At 44.3% G+C, this 13,741-nt stretch overlaps 1 protein-coding gene across 2 annotated transcripts in view; it reads right to left on the bottom strand.

The window, feature by feature from the left end:
- slain1a (SLAIN motif family, member 1a) overlaps nt 1-13,741 on the bottom strand; it is a 121,912-nt gene that overhangs the window by 28,920 nt on the left and 79,251 nt on the right. For both annotated transcript variants that reach the window (XM_078222739.1, XM_078222737.1), the window contains exon 3: nt 348-497. In XM_078222739.1, the coding sequence (XP_078078865.1) occupies nt 348-497 (150 nt within the window). The remainder of the gene's footprint in view (nt 1-347; nt 498-13,741) is intronic.

Raw genomic sequence — 13,741 nt, 5'->3', positions numbered from 1 at the left:
CATGCACAACACAGCCAAGTGGGAATTTGGTGCTCAGCCAAATCTCCATCCACAGCGACGGGACCGGAAAATTCCAGCCGCAGGAGAATTCCTGTCAATATCTCTCGCATACTCCACTTTATTGAAAAGTAATTCAAGAGAAATCCATTATTGTTGCTCATTTGTGACCAGATCTGTGAAATGGGGTCAAGTTCATGACAATATAATTGGGCTTCTTTTAAGAGGGGGAAATAAGGAAATTATCTGAGCCCATTCTGCCCGCTATAGATGCTAACATTCTTTGACAATATTTACTTTGGCTACTACAGGTCATGTTTAACTGTATCCTTAGCTCATCACATACTTACTTTCTTCTTGTAGTCTTGCCATGATCTGGACATCTGTCAGGTCCTGCAGTTTATAACCCATAGAGATAGATTCATCATCCAGCTCAGAAGTACTCAGTTCACTGTCAATCGATGACTGTGGGCTGAGTGGAAGATTTCTACTTGCATAACCTGTAAGCACATGCAAACAAAAACAGGTGTTGTATGGGTAATTAAACTTTTTATCAGAGATGCTAAAATCAGTCTCCCAACTGTACAAACATATGGTTCTAAACCCCTTTTGAAAACTGACTCGGAAAAGGAGGAATCTGACAAGAATTACAGGATCGGTCTGCCACAGAAATTAGACAATTAGTTATCGTGTACAAGATGGAGCCAGCAATAGATCCAGAGGCACTTGCGGGGGGGAAAAAAGGCCTCCATTAAGGTACAGTGGATTATGGAGACTGATTAAAAGTACTTTGTGCATTCCGTTTCTCCCACCCACCAACTCACAAGGACAATTAATTTTTCAGTCAGTAAACACCACTAAGGGAACTTTTACTTTCAGTTTTCCAAGTAGGAGCATTGAAGCAGGAGTAGGCCATTCAGGCCATCAAACCTGCTCCGCCATTCAATGGCTGATCAGAGACATTTACAATCACTATCCCTGAACCCTTTACATTATTGTGAATCAGAAATCCGTCAGTCTCCACTTTAAGCACACTCAATGGCTGAGCTTCCACAGCTCTCTGAGGTAGACAATTCCAAAGATTCACAACCCTCTGTGTAAAGAAATTTCTCCTCATCTCATTCCTAAGTGACATCCCCCTTATTTTGAAACTGTGTCCCCTGGTTCTAGACTCCCCGACCAAGGGAAACATCTTACCTGGATCAGTCCGGCCTATTCCTTTAAGTATTTTGTTGGTAAGTTAATGAATTTAAAAGTGTGATGTATTGGGCAACAGATATACTGTACTCTAAAGCAGTAGACATGTATCGCAATGATGGAACCGATCTCAGCTAAAACAAAGAGCAAAATTCATCGAATCCCTACAGTGCAGAAGGAGGCCATTTGGCCATCGAGTCTGCACCGACCACAATCCCATCCAGGCCCTATCCCCATAACCCAATGCATTTACCCTAACTAGTCCCCCTAGTTGAAAAGTATTTTTAAAAATCAGCCGTCCCACACCATTTCTTACACATCTCTTAATGGCCACCATGTTACTGCACTAACATAGGTTGGATCATGATTAATAACAGGTGTTTCACTGTAGAGCAATGAGAGATATTGGGTGTTTTGAGGGGTCCAGAGAAATAATACTAAAATTAAATTTAGTTCTGTGGCTGTAACCAATTCTCACAATAGCCACTGTAGTGAAAGGTGCCTAAAGATGTTTCTTTGACCTGTGTCCTGCAACCTCTGTGTTGACGAATGCTAAAGCTTCACAATCAGGGCCAATCTGTCTCCTTAAGGCAGCCTCTCATTACTCAGGGTTGAAGCCACATACAAGTATAACTCCTGGATAGCAATCAAAACTAGTTCTGGAGTTTTGTGGGTGTAAGGAGAGGAATTTTGGACGTGCCAGGGTAGAAGTTGCTCCTGAGCAAGTGACTTACAATTGAAAGCAAGCAGTATAAATGAGGCAACTTTCAACTTAGACTGGTAGACGCAGTAAAAATGCATCCTTATAGTCCACATATGGGTTAAAATTGCAACCTAAGTTTTCATGCGTGCAGAAACCCATGTATATTAATTAGATTTTACCATAACCAAGATTAACGGAAAAACTTCAGATGCTCATTTGACATTCTCCTGCCCTCTTTTGGGAAAAGAATTACACATGTGAATTAGATGAGTAACCACCTGCGTTGAAATGACAATGAAATGCCATTCAAGCCCGTCGAATGATCGTGATCAATATTGCCAAAAGGAAACGCTGGCCTTATCTGCTCGAGCACAAAAAGGAAAACTGTGGAAACCTGGAAGACCTCTCAGAAGTTGATGCAAAGAAGCCAAGCAAAAGGTACATTTCAGTCCAAAAGCCAATATGAAGCGGGGGGAAAATGCGGATGTGAGCAACAAGGTGACAGGAAAACCAAAGTAATCGTACCGCGAAATTCCACGGGATGAACTTTCAATCTTGGTGGGATGGTCAGACCTGAGATCACGGTCTGGCTCTGCCCACTATACATCCCGTTTAATTTGAATTTCCACTGACATGAATTTCACATCCCTGCCAAAACCAAATAGCCCCCACCCCTGTCTGTGTGGAGGTAAAATAAAGTTAATACTTTTGCCTGTTTGCGGCAGAATAGAAGCTGAACATTGGTTGATATTGAAACTTCTGTTTTGCTTAGACCTGTGTGGTGACAGCATTGTCCAGGAGTTCATCTCGGTTGTTTTTCTGCTTGACATCCCTGTAGAGAGGCGGTAACCCTAGTGGTATTATCGCTAGACTCTTAATCCAGAAACTCAGATAATGTTCTGGGGACCCGGATTCGAATCCCGCCATGGCAGATGGTGGAATTTGAATTCACTAAAAAAGTCTGGAATTAAGAATCTACCATTGTCGGAAAAACCCATCTGGTTCACTAATGTCCTTTAGGGAAGGAAATCTGTCATCCTTACCTGGTATGGCCTACGTGTGACTCCAGGGCCACAGCAATGCCCTCCAAGGGCAACTAGGGATGGGATAAATGCTGGCCAGCCAGCGACAGCCATGTCCCATGAATGAATAAAAAAAATTAATGAGAAGATCGTTACAGTAGAATGCAGCTGAAGTCATCACAAACAGCTAACAATGCAAGCTTGCACTGGGTTATCAAAGAATCATAGAATCCCTACAGTACCATTCGGAGGCCATTCGGTCCATTGAGTCTGTACCGACCACAATTCCACCCAGGCCCTATCCCGTAACTCTGCATATTTACCCTGCTAATCCCCCTGACACTAGGGTCAATTTAGCATGGCCAATCAACCTAACCCGCACATCTTTGGACTGTGGAAGGAAACCAGAGCACCTGGAGGGAACCCACGCAGGCATGGGCAGCATGGTCGGTGCAGGCTTGGAGGGCCAAAGGGACCTGTGCTGTAATTTTCTTTGTTCCTTGATACGGGGAGAAAGTACAAACTCTGTACAGACAGTGATCCGAGGCTGAAATTGAACTTGGGTCCCAGGCACTGTGAGGCAGCAGTGCTAAACCACTGTGCCACCGTGCCATATCTGATTGTACAGATTTATGTATGTCCGTTACAAGTTCTGTAATCACCGTTAACAATGTTGCTTACAGGTCAGGAGAACATTTTTAGTTGGTGTCGTGTCTCCTCCCCAACTCCTTTTACAGCCTCAGAGAAAGCTTTACGAACTAAATTACCAAATTGTCACCCAGAGGCCACTGCCACCTCAGCCTTTTGGATTGGATTAGCTCTTGGAGTCGCTGAAGACTTGGGCAAAATTGACACAAGGCCGGATTCTTCCCACCTCGCCCGCGGCTGGGATTCTCCGGGTCCCCCTGCAGTGAATGGAGATTTAGCTGAGAGCCCAATTCTCGGTTCTCGCTGGCAGCGGCAGTGAGGTGTGAACAGCCGGAGAGCTCCAGCCAGAATGTGCGACTGGTTCATCGGAAAGACCTTACTGCTGCTGACAGGTTTTGAAGCAGCTTGAAGCAAATTAGCCACAGCCTGGGGAAGTGTAAAAATGAACAGATTTCTGTTGTAGTTTTGAATTTTGCGTTGAGTGCATCTCTCCCTTATTGCCCAACTATTTCTTCTCAATCTTGGTTGTTCATTTTATCGACATGATCATTACTCCTTCGCATTTTCCTCTCACTCATCATAAGCTTAAGTCCAGCCTATTTGCTTCTTTCTCATCTCTGTACCCACACTACATTGAAATGGACATTCCTAAATAGAATCTATCAGCAGAGAAGGAGGCCATTCGATCCATCATATCTGTACTGGCTCTTTAAAAGATCCACTTCCCTTGCTCTTTCCCCATAATCCTGAAATTTTGTCCCTAAGTATTTAACCAATACCTTTTAAAAATGACAACTTAATCCTTTTCCGCCACCCTTTCAGACAGTTACAATAAATTGCTGCCTTTAAAAACAAAATCCTTTTCATCCAACCTCTGGTTCTTGTGCTAATCTTCTTAAACTGATCTTTCTGTCAGTGGAAAGAGTTTCTCATTATATGTTCATTCGAAGCCCTTCATGATTTTGAATGCCTCGATTAAATCTCTCCTGACTCAACTCCGCTCGAAGGAGAACAGTCATTTTACTATCTCCTAAGCCAAGACACAAGAGTTGATCTTCCATTCTGGGCATTGACATGCAAGCAATAAAGGGCATAGCATACAAGGAGGGCACTGAGTTTAGGAAAGATTAGCTCTAGGATATCCTGCTAGATTAGTTACCGTGAGGAGGACAACCATCAAACACTGTTGGAAATGTCCCGTTGGCATTAAGTACCAATGCTGCCTAAGCTTAAAAGATAGTAGCATTGTCAAAATGAATGGCCCTGTGAAAATCATTGCGGTATCCAGGATTTTGATGAATTGGGGCAAGTTTGCAACTTAATTTGCCAATTGCTATTTGCATATTGGTGGCCTTCAGATTTTTTATTATTTATTCGTGGGACATGGGCATCGCTGGCTGGCCAACATTTATTGCCCATCCCTAGTTGCCCTTGAGAAGGTGATGGTGAGCTGCCTTCTTGAATCGCTGCAGTCCATGTGCTGTGGGTTGACCCACAATGCCGTTAGGGAGGGAATTCCAGGATTTTGACCCAGCGACTATGAAGGAACGGTGATATATTTCCAAGTCAGGATGCTGAGTGATGATGATGATGTTCACATGTATCTGCTACCCCTGTCCTTCGAGGTGGAAGTGGACGTGGGTTTGTAAGGTGCTGTCTAAAGATCTTTGGTGAATTGCTGCAGTGCATCTTGTAGATAGTACACACTGATCATGTATTTGTCAAGTACACAGATAAAACAATCTATCCCTGTGGAGGACTTTGTTTGGCTGTGCCATGGCTGGGATGGCAGTACCATTCAGTGCCCCCTGAGGTCTGTTTTGCTGGGAGTTAGTGGTGCCAACAGCAGGGGGATGTGCCGGTAAAGCAAGTCTCGGTGTGAAGAATGATAGTACGGGAGGAAGGTGCTGGTTCTAAAAGGAGTCTTCAATTTATTCTAGGTGGAACAGAGCAAAGGCACGTTTAAAGAAAGCAGGCATTCCTCCTCTGTGGTAGGAAAAGCATAGTTTGAGGTTTAGGGGAAATAATTCTTTCAACTGCGAACCAGAGGACTCACCATAGAATCCCTACAGTACAGAAGCAGGCCATTCGGCTCATCGAGTCTGCACCGACTCTCTGAAAGAACAACATACCCAGACCCTATCCCCGTAACTCCACATATTTACCGCTCCAGTCAACCTAACCTATGCATCTTTGGACACTAAGGGGCAATTTAGCATGGTCAATCCACCTAACCTGCACATCTTCGGACTGTGGGAAGAAACCGGAGCGCCTGGACGAAACCCACGCAGTTACGAGGAGAATGTGCAAACTCCTCACAGACAATCACTCAAGGCCAGAATCGAACCGGGGTCCCTGGCGCTGTGAGGCAGCAGTGCTAACCATTGTGCCACCGTGCCACCCATTCCCCTTCCTTGCATTGAAATGACTCACAATGCAAGGGGGGGGGGAAAAGTGCAGCAGTCTGTGAACATGGCCCCCGTATCATTAAATGTAAAATTAATGGCAGCAACAAGTAAAAAAAACAGCAAAAGCATTTCTTTCAAAAGTGTTGTTGACACTGCACTGAAGAAAACCTGAGCTGAAATGACAGTTCTAGAAGCAGATACACCTTGGGAAAGCTTGCTCCTGGTTTGCATTCAATGTTCTTGGAACCAGGTTGCATGCAGCAGCCTCTGATGCTCATCTGAATGATATTTTAAAATCTTCAGTTCTTCAAGTGTAAACTTGGATCCATGTGGAAACATGGCTGCGGTATGATTCAGGAAAGTTTAAAGTTTTTCATTAGTGTCACAAGTAAGCTTACATTAACACTACAATGAAGTTACTGTGAAAGTCCCCTAGTCACCGCACTCCGGCGCCTGTTCGGGTACACTGAGGAAGAATTTAGCACGGCCAATGCACCTAACCAGCATGTCTTTCAGGCGGTGGGAGGAAACCGGAGCGCCCAGAGGAAACCCATGCAGACACGGGGAGAAGGTGCAGACTCCGCACAGACAGTGACCCAAGCCAGGAATCGAACCCGAGTCCCTGGCGCTGTGAGTAGCAGTGCTAACTACTGTGGCATCCTGCCACCTTTAAATGGTCTCTGCATTGCACCCTTCTTCAGATGGTATCCGGGAGTAGCACAGAGTGAAATCGGCTCTAATCTGTCTAAGGACTAAAAGCTCTGGAATGCCTCATCCCTAACAACTCTTGTTATCTTAAACCCGAATGGATTATGGAAGCCAAAATTCATGTCATTTAACTGCTGATTCTTGATTTATTGTCTTAATTCCCCTACTCTCTTTAAATTTTTGTGGTGTTGTGCGATCTCAAGTTTGGCCGTTTACCAAAGTTTCTCAATTTAAAAACTCAACTCAGGCCAGAAACAAAACATTCACAGGAGACTACGCTGGTGAGACTCAGCATAATTTTAAATAATAACCAGATAGTATCACTGTCAGTTCAGGTAATGGTATTTATTAGTCTGGTATAAAGTACAGTCAGAGTTGACTTCTCAAACTATTTTATGGAATAAAGCAATATGAGCACAACCAAGGTCGAATTTTCACGCCCCCGTCCATGTTGGAATGGAGCCGGCTTGCTTAAAAATGATGGGTGGGACCAGATTCCAGGATTCTCGCCCCCGTTGTGAAATTTGTATGGCCTCCGGATAAGGATGCAGGCAGCGAGCCCACATACTGCAACCCTGCCCTTGCCACTCCATTTAGGAGGTGGGTATTTTAGACCCGCTTGCTGTTTCCAATGCTAACCCATTTTTCTATCAGGAAATACAGCTCAGGACAATAAGAGAACTTGTGAACCTTTGGGAAAGCCTAGTCTGAAGTCTGAAATCTTTGCCACGTAATGTAAATAGGTATTGCCAACTTCAAATGTCATAATTGGGTGCTGTGTGGTAATTTAAGTATGTGTATGATGCAGTGATTGGCCTCTGTTGTAAAGAGGTAAGCGACCAATAAATTGTATAGATTTGTGTAAGTGGTATGATGCATTAGAGTAATTTCTCCAATGGATATAGTGCTATTCCGAATCAACCAGTATTGAGGGGCAGCACGGCGGCAATAGTAGTTCCACTGCTACCTCACAGCACTAGGGACATGGGTTCAATTCCAGCCTCAGGTGACTGTGTAGAATTTGCACATTCTCCCCGTATCTGCGTGAGTTTCCTCCGGGTGCTACGGTGTTCCCCCCCACACTCCAAAGACGTGCGGCACTGGTTGACTGGCCATGCTAAATTGACTCTTAGTGTCAGAATGGGTTACGGGGATGGGGTCTGGGTAGGATTGTTGTCGGTGCAGATTCGATGGGCTGAATGGCCTCCTTCTGCACTGTAGGGATTCTATGATTCTATGAGAATCAGATATTACCAAGTTATCTAAACCTACTGCTTTGATTTTTAAATTGATTTAAAGTTCAGATATATGCTGACCATTTGAAATATTTGAATAGATACCTGACATTTTTGATTGAAAGTCTATATGTTAAGCCTTTAAACAGATAACCATTTATTAAATCAACTTCAAAGTTACAATTTTTTTGAGTTTTGGAGGGTTTGTTAATTCCATTGTGCAATGAATCCTGAGAATGAATTCTTGGCTGAGTTCTAACCCCACCAATGAATTTAGCTCAGAAGGGATTGTTTTGTATTTTGAAGAGATTTTCGAATGGCTGTTTGCTTATTCTGACAGATTTAAGAGTACTGAACAGGAATGAGTTTTTTCAAGGAAGTCTGAATGCCATGCACTTGATTGCTGGAGTGGTAAATCTGTGGAACTCTTTGCCACAGAAGGCTGTCGAGGCCAGGTCATTGAGGGTCTTTAAGATAGGTAGGTTCTTGATTGATAAGGGGGTTAGGGTTATGGGGAAAGGGCAGGAGAATGGGGATGAGAAAAATATCAGCCATGATTGAATGGCGGAGCAGACTCAATGGGCCGAGTGGCCTAATTCTGCTCCTATGTCTTATGGTCATATGGTCTTCTACGAACACTTAAGGGGAGCAATGTTTTTCAAGTGAAGTTTGAATTGATGATTATTTATTTCTTGTATGAGCATTTCAAAGATTGTTATTATACTTCTGTCCATGGTGGATACTGGGTGAGTAGGTACGGGGATGGCATTAGGGAGGGGGCATGAAGAAGATTAGGGCACACGGAGTTGGGGGTAGTGTGTTAAAGTGGATTGGGGACTGGCTATCCGACAGGAAGCAAAGAGTCGGAATAAATGGGTGTTTTTCCGGTTGGAGGAAGGTAACTAGTGGCGTGCCGCAGGGATCGGTACTCGGGCCGCAACTGTTTACCATTTATATAGATGATCTGGAGGAGGGGACGGAGTGTAGGGTAACGAAGTTTGCAGACGACACAAAGATAAGTGGAAAAGTGAATCGTGTGGAGGACGGAGAAGATCTGCAGAGAGATTTGAACAGGCTGAGTGAGTGGGCGAGGATATGGCAAATGGAGTATAACGTTGAGAAATGCGAGGTTATACACTTTGGAGGAAATAATAACAAATGGGATTACTATCTCAATGGAAACAAATTAAAACATGCTACCGTGCAAAGGGACCTGGGGGTCCTTGTGCATGAGACGCAAAAGCCCAGTCTGCAGGTACAACAGGTGATCAAGAAGGCAAATGGGATGTTGGCCTATATTTCGAGGGGGATAGAATATAAAAGCAGGGATGTCTTGATGCACCTGTACAGGGCATTGGTGAGGCCGCAGCTGGAATATTGTGTGCAGTATTGGTCTCCTTATATGAGGAAGGATATATTGGCATTGGAGGGAGTGCAGAGAAGGTTCACCAGGTTGATACCGGAGATGAGGGGTTTGGATTATGAGGAGAGGCTGAGGAGATTGGGTTTGTACTCGTTGGAGTTTAGAAGGATGAGGGGGGATCTTATGGAGACTTATAAGATAATGCGGGGGCTGGATAGGGTGGAGGCGGAGAGATTCTTTCCACTTAGTAAGGAAGTTAAAACTAGAGGACACAGCCTCAAAATAAAGGGGGGTCGGTTTAAGGCAGAGTTGAGGAGGAACTTCTTCTCCCAGAGGGTGGTGAATCTCTGGAATTCTCTGCCCACTGAGGTGGTGGAGGCTACCTCGCTGAATATGTTTAAAGCGCGGATGGATGGATTCCTGATCGGTAAGGGAATTAAGGGTTATGGGGATCAGGCGGGTAAGTGGTACTGATCCACGTCAGATCAGCCATGATCTTATTGAATGGCGGGGCAGGCTCGAGGGGCTAGATGGCCTACTCCTGCTCCTATTTCTTATGTTCTTATGTTCTTATGATTGTAAATTGGGGTTAAGGGTTAGGGTGCCAACCACTCACAGAACTGGGCCAATGTCACAGTGAACTGAGTCGGGCTTTCTAACCTTCCCGCCTTAGCAACTGCCTGCTTCCAGAGGCCATCCCTAACAACCTCCACCCCAACAACCACCACCCCCCCTCCCCCGACCACCACCACAAGAAAATAGCATACTGCTGGGCAGCAGCCAGGATTGCAATGTCATTAAAATGGCCAAACCCGTGGATCCCAATCCTTATTGTGCTACGTTAGCCCTTTTAACATAAATAGGTTAATGTCTCGTTTAAAAAAGGAAAGTTTAGACAAATGTGTTGTATTTCGCAATGTGAATTAATCTGAGTTTCAATTTTGCATGTGCCCTTGCTGACTAAATATCGTGCCAAAAATACACAACAGAAGGAGCGCTTTAAAGATTCTACTTCAGGGAGTGGGGGAGGAATGTAATTAAACTGGTTGCTATGCCGACAGTAGTAACACCATTTCCAATGACTATATTCAGAGGTAATTTAATGCAGTTAAAGCCATACATGCCTGGAGCAGACTTTCTTCAGGAAGAACCCTATCAAAGAGGATATTAGCCTAAATCACCCCTACCAAACATATTTTTCATGATGCTTCATTTAATCTTGAATAACTCTCATGAAGGGATTATTCTTCATATTGCACTTTTTGTTACAGAAATCAGCATCCAAACAATCAAGATTGTTTTTTTCACAGATTACCCAGGTTTTCCTTGATAGAATTATATTAAGCAATGCATGCAGGTAGCAGAATGTGTAGCAATGCTCACATTGAGAGAAACAAACATTCACGCTGTTCCAGTTTTATACTCTACCTGTTCTTTTAGAGATTAGTAATTGTTTAGTAACAGGTTTGCAGAGGCTTTGAGAGCTAAACCCAATGGTATATGGATTATATCCTGCAAACGAGCTACATGGAAGGCCAGAAGTGTAAGAATTCGAAAAGAGGTTTTTCCATCGTTTGGCTTTTGAGGGAAAGAAGCAAAGACACAGTTAGATTTGACAAAGCTCCGCTTGAAGCGTTAGCTTAAATAAAAGACAATAAAGTATACACATACAGCATGGAGTAGCTTCATGCAGCAGAACATTCAAAGGCAACAGCCAATTATAACTATCTGGTTTCCAACTCTTAAGATCCAGGGTGACACTCTGAAGTTTTATAACTTTACCAATAATTTATAAATTCAACAAAACTTGGTGTTCAAGTTCATAATTGGAAAAGTGTTTATGAATACCATGGGCTGGGATTTCCCAGCCACGCTCGTCCCAAAACCGGAAAATCCCGCCCAAGGTCAATGGACCTTTACAATTCCCGTGGCACGCGGGATGGGAAAATTCTCCCCCATTCAGGCTTGGTAAAGCGTAGCTCTATCTGTAGAGAATGAAATGCTTTTATCACTTAGATTCCCTCCATTGCCGTCTGAAGTACACATCACTGACTATTATCTTATCCAAGAGGTTATGCACAGGCTATTCAATAGTTGTGGTCTTCCTGACCACAATGGTCAACTTGCATCCTCCTCATTGCATCTTGGTTTTGGATTAATGTGATGTGGAGTTGCTGGCGTTGGACTGGAGTAAGCACAGTAAGAAGTCTCACAACACCAGGTTAAAGTCCACCGGGTTTATTTGGCAGCACTAGCTTTCGGAGCCTCAAGCTCCTTCTTCAGGTGAGTGAGGACTTGTGTTCACAAACAGGGCATATAAAGACACAAACTCAATTTACAAGATAATGGTTGGAATGCGAGTCTTTACAGGTAATCAAGTCTTAAAGGTACAGACAATGTGAGTGGAGAGAGGGTTAAGCACAGGTTAAAGAGATGTGTATTGTCTCCAGCCGGGACAGTTAGTGAGATTTTGCAAGCCCAGGCAAGTCGTGGGGGTTACAGATAGTGTGACAATAACCCAAGATCCCGGTTGAGGCCGTCCTCATGTGTGCGGAACTTGGCTATCAGTTTCTACTCAGCGATTCTGCGTTGTCGTGTGTCGTGAAGGCCGCCTTGGAGTTGCCCACGACTTCCAACATCTGCAAACCCCTGGGATTTTACTGTTTATGGTAGGGGAGGGAATTCCCAGAACTAATCTTTCAGTTCCTTTTATTTTAAGATGAAGTGGATAATTTCCAGAAAAGTCCCTCAGATTTTCACCCTGTTTTAATAAAGAAACATCCCAAAGGGGGGGGAGTGGGGGAATCCTTTTCAAGATGGGCAGTGCATTCATTTATCCTCAGCAGATTAAATGCTAACATATCCAAGGTACCGATAAAGAACAGATTGGACTTTCAGGTACACAAAATGCCTTGTTTTGATCCAATAAGACTGGCACATTTTGTGGTTGATTTCTACCACGCCAGTGCCCAAACTCTCCTGAAAATCTAGTCTTTAGGAGCAATTTATAATTCACAGAATCCTACAGCGCAGAAGGAAGCCATTCGGACCATCGAGCCTGCACCAACAACAATCCCACCTATCCCCGTAACCCCATGTATTTACCCTGCTAATCCCCTGACACGAGAGTCAATTTAGCATGGCCAATCCACCTAACCCACACATCTTTGGACTGTGGGAACAAACCAGAGCACCCGGAGGAAACCCACACAGACACGAGGAGAACGTGCAGACTCCACACGGGCAGTCACCTGAGGCCGGAATTGAACCTGGGTCCCTGGCGCTGTGAGGCAGCAGTGCTAACCACTGTGCTGCCCATCAACCACTGGACATTCGGCTCATTAGGGATAGACATTGGGCGGGGTTTTTCCGGCCGGTTCCACCGGTGGGGATCTTCCAGTCCTGCCGATAGTGACCCCTCCCCCGCAGGGTGCAAACAATAGGAAACCCCATTAAAACCCCAGCGGCGAGACCTGAAGGGCTGCGAAAACATGCCATGGGGGGGGGGGGGTGCGGAAAATCCTGCGAGTTAAGGATGAGGTGCTCACTGCATGCAGAGAAAATGCAGGTAGCAAGGGTAGTACATGACGAATGGAGTCCACACAACTTTCCATCTATCCTCTACAGGGGTTGTGATCCTCCCTCCCAAACAGTTCCTCTCTGTGCTCATCTTAAGTGATCCTTGATGTTCAAATGCAATAAAAGGAAAATGTCTCCTCGAAACCTTAGCATTCTTGCCATAAAAAGGCTACATCTGAGGGTACACCTGAGCTCCCAATGATGGGCTGAATATAAAATCACAGGGACTGCTCCCCCTCACAGAACACCCAGCATGACTTGCAGTGGGAGCGTACATTTGTATGATATAACTCCTTGTTCCCACTGTACCTCATTTGCTCGGTGTCCATAAAGGATCACATTTTTCTTTGCTTTGTACAAAGAAAACGTGCAGGCCGAGAGCCAATATTACATATGCTGGGATTACCTCAGGATTAGAACAATTCACAAAAGAGCCCCTTCCTAAGCCCATCTGTCGCATCATCTTGTATTCCCAAAAGAACAAGCGATTAAGCATGACCTCGTGCAAACTAATCCAAATTACGGATAATACCATTCATATTCATGACCCTAAAACCATCACACCCTTTAAACGTCAGAATCAGACCCTTGTAGGAAGAGGACAAATAACTCGTACGCTAACGTTTCAGATGGCGCCCATTTGTAAAACATGGGCTTTTTTGAGTCAAGTCTCTCCACCAAGTAAATTAGACTCGTTTGGTATTTGAATTCAGTGGATGGCTCCCCTTTTAACATTAGAGAGTTTTAAAAGATACCCAAAAATGCGAATTACCCAGGCAAAAGCTGGCTTGACCTCACTTTGCTGAATAAATATTAATTAGAATGTACAAGTTGAATAAAAGGTCAAGCCAAACCACACTCTTCCTCACTTCCCAGGAAAA

The sequence above is a fragment of the Mustelus asterias genome, chromosome 10, assembly GCF_964213995.1.
Source record: "Mustelus asterias chromosome 10, sMusAst1.hap1.1, whole genome shotgun sequence".
Taxonomy (NCBI): Eukaryota; Metazoa; Chordata; class Chondrichthyes; order Carcharhiniformes; family Triakidae; genus Mustelus; species Mustelus asterias.
The sequence above is the reverse complement of the archived record's forward strand: the minus strand, read 5'-3'. Positions and strand labels throughout refer to the sequence as shown.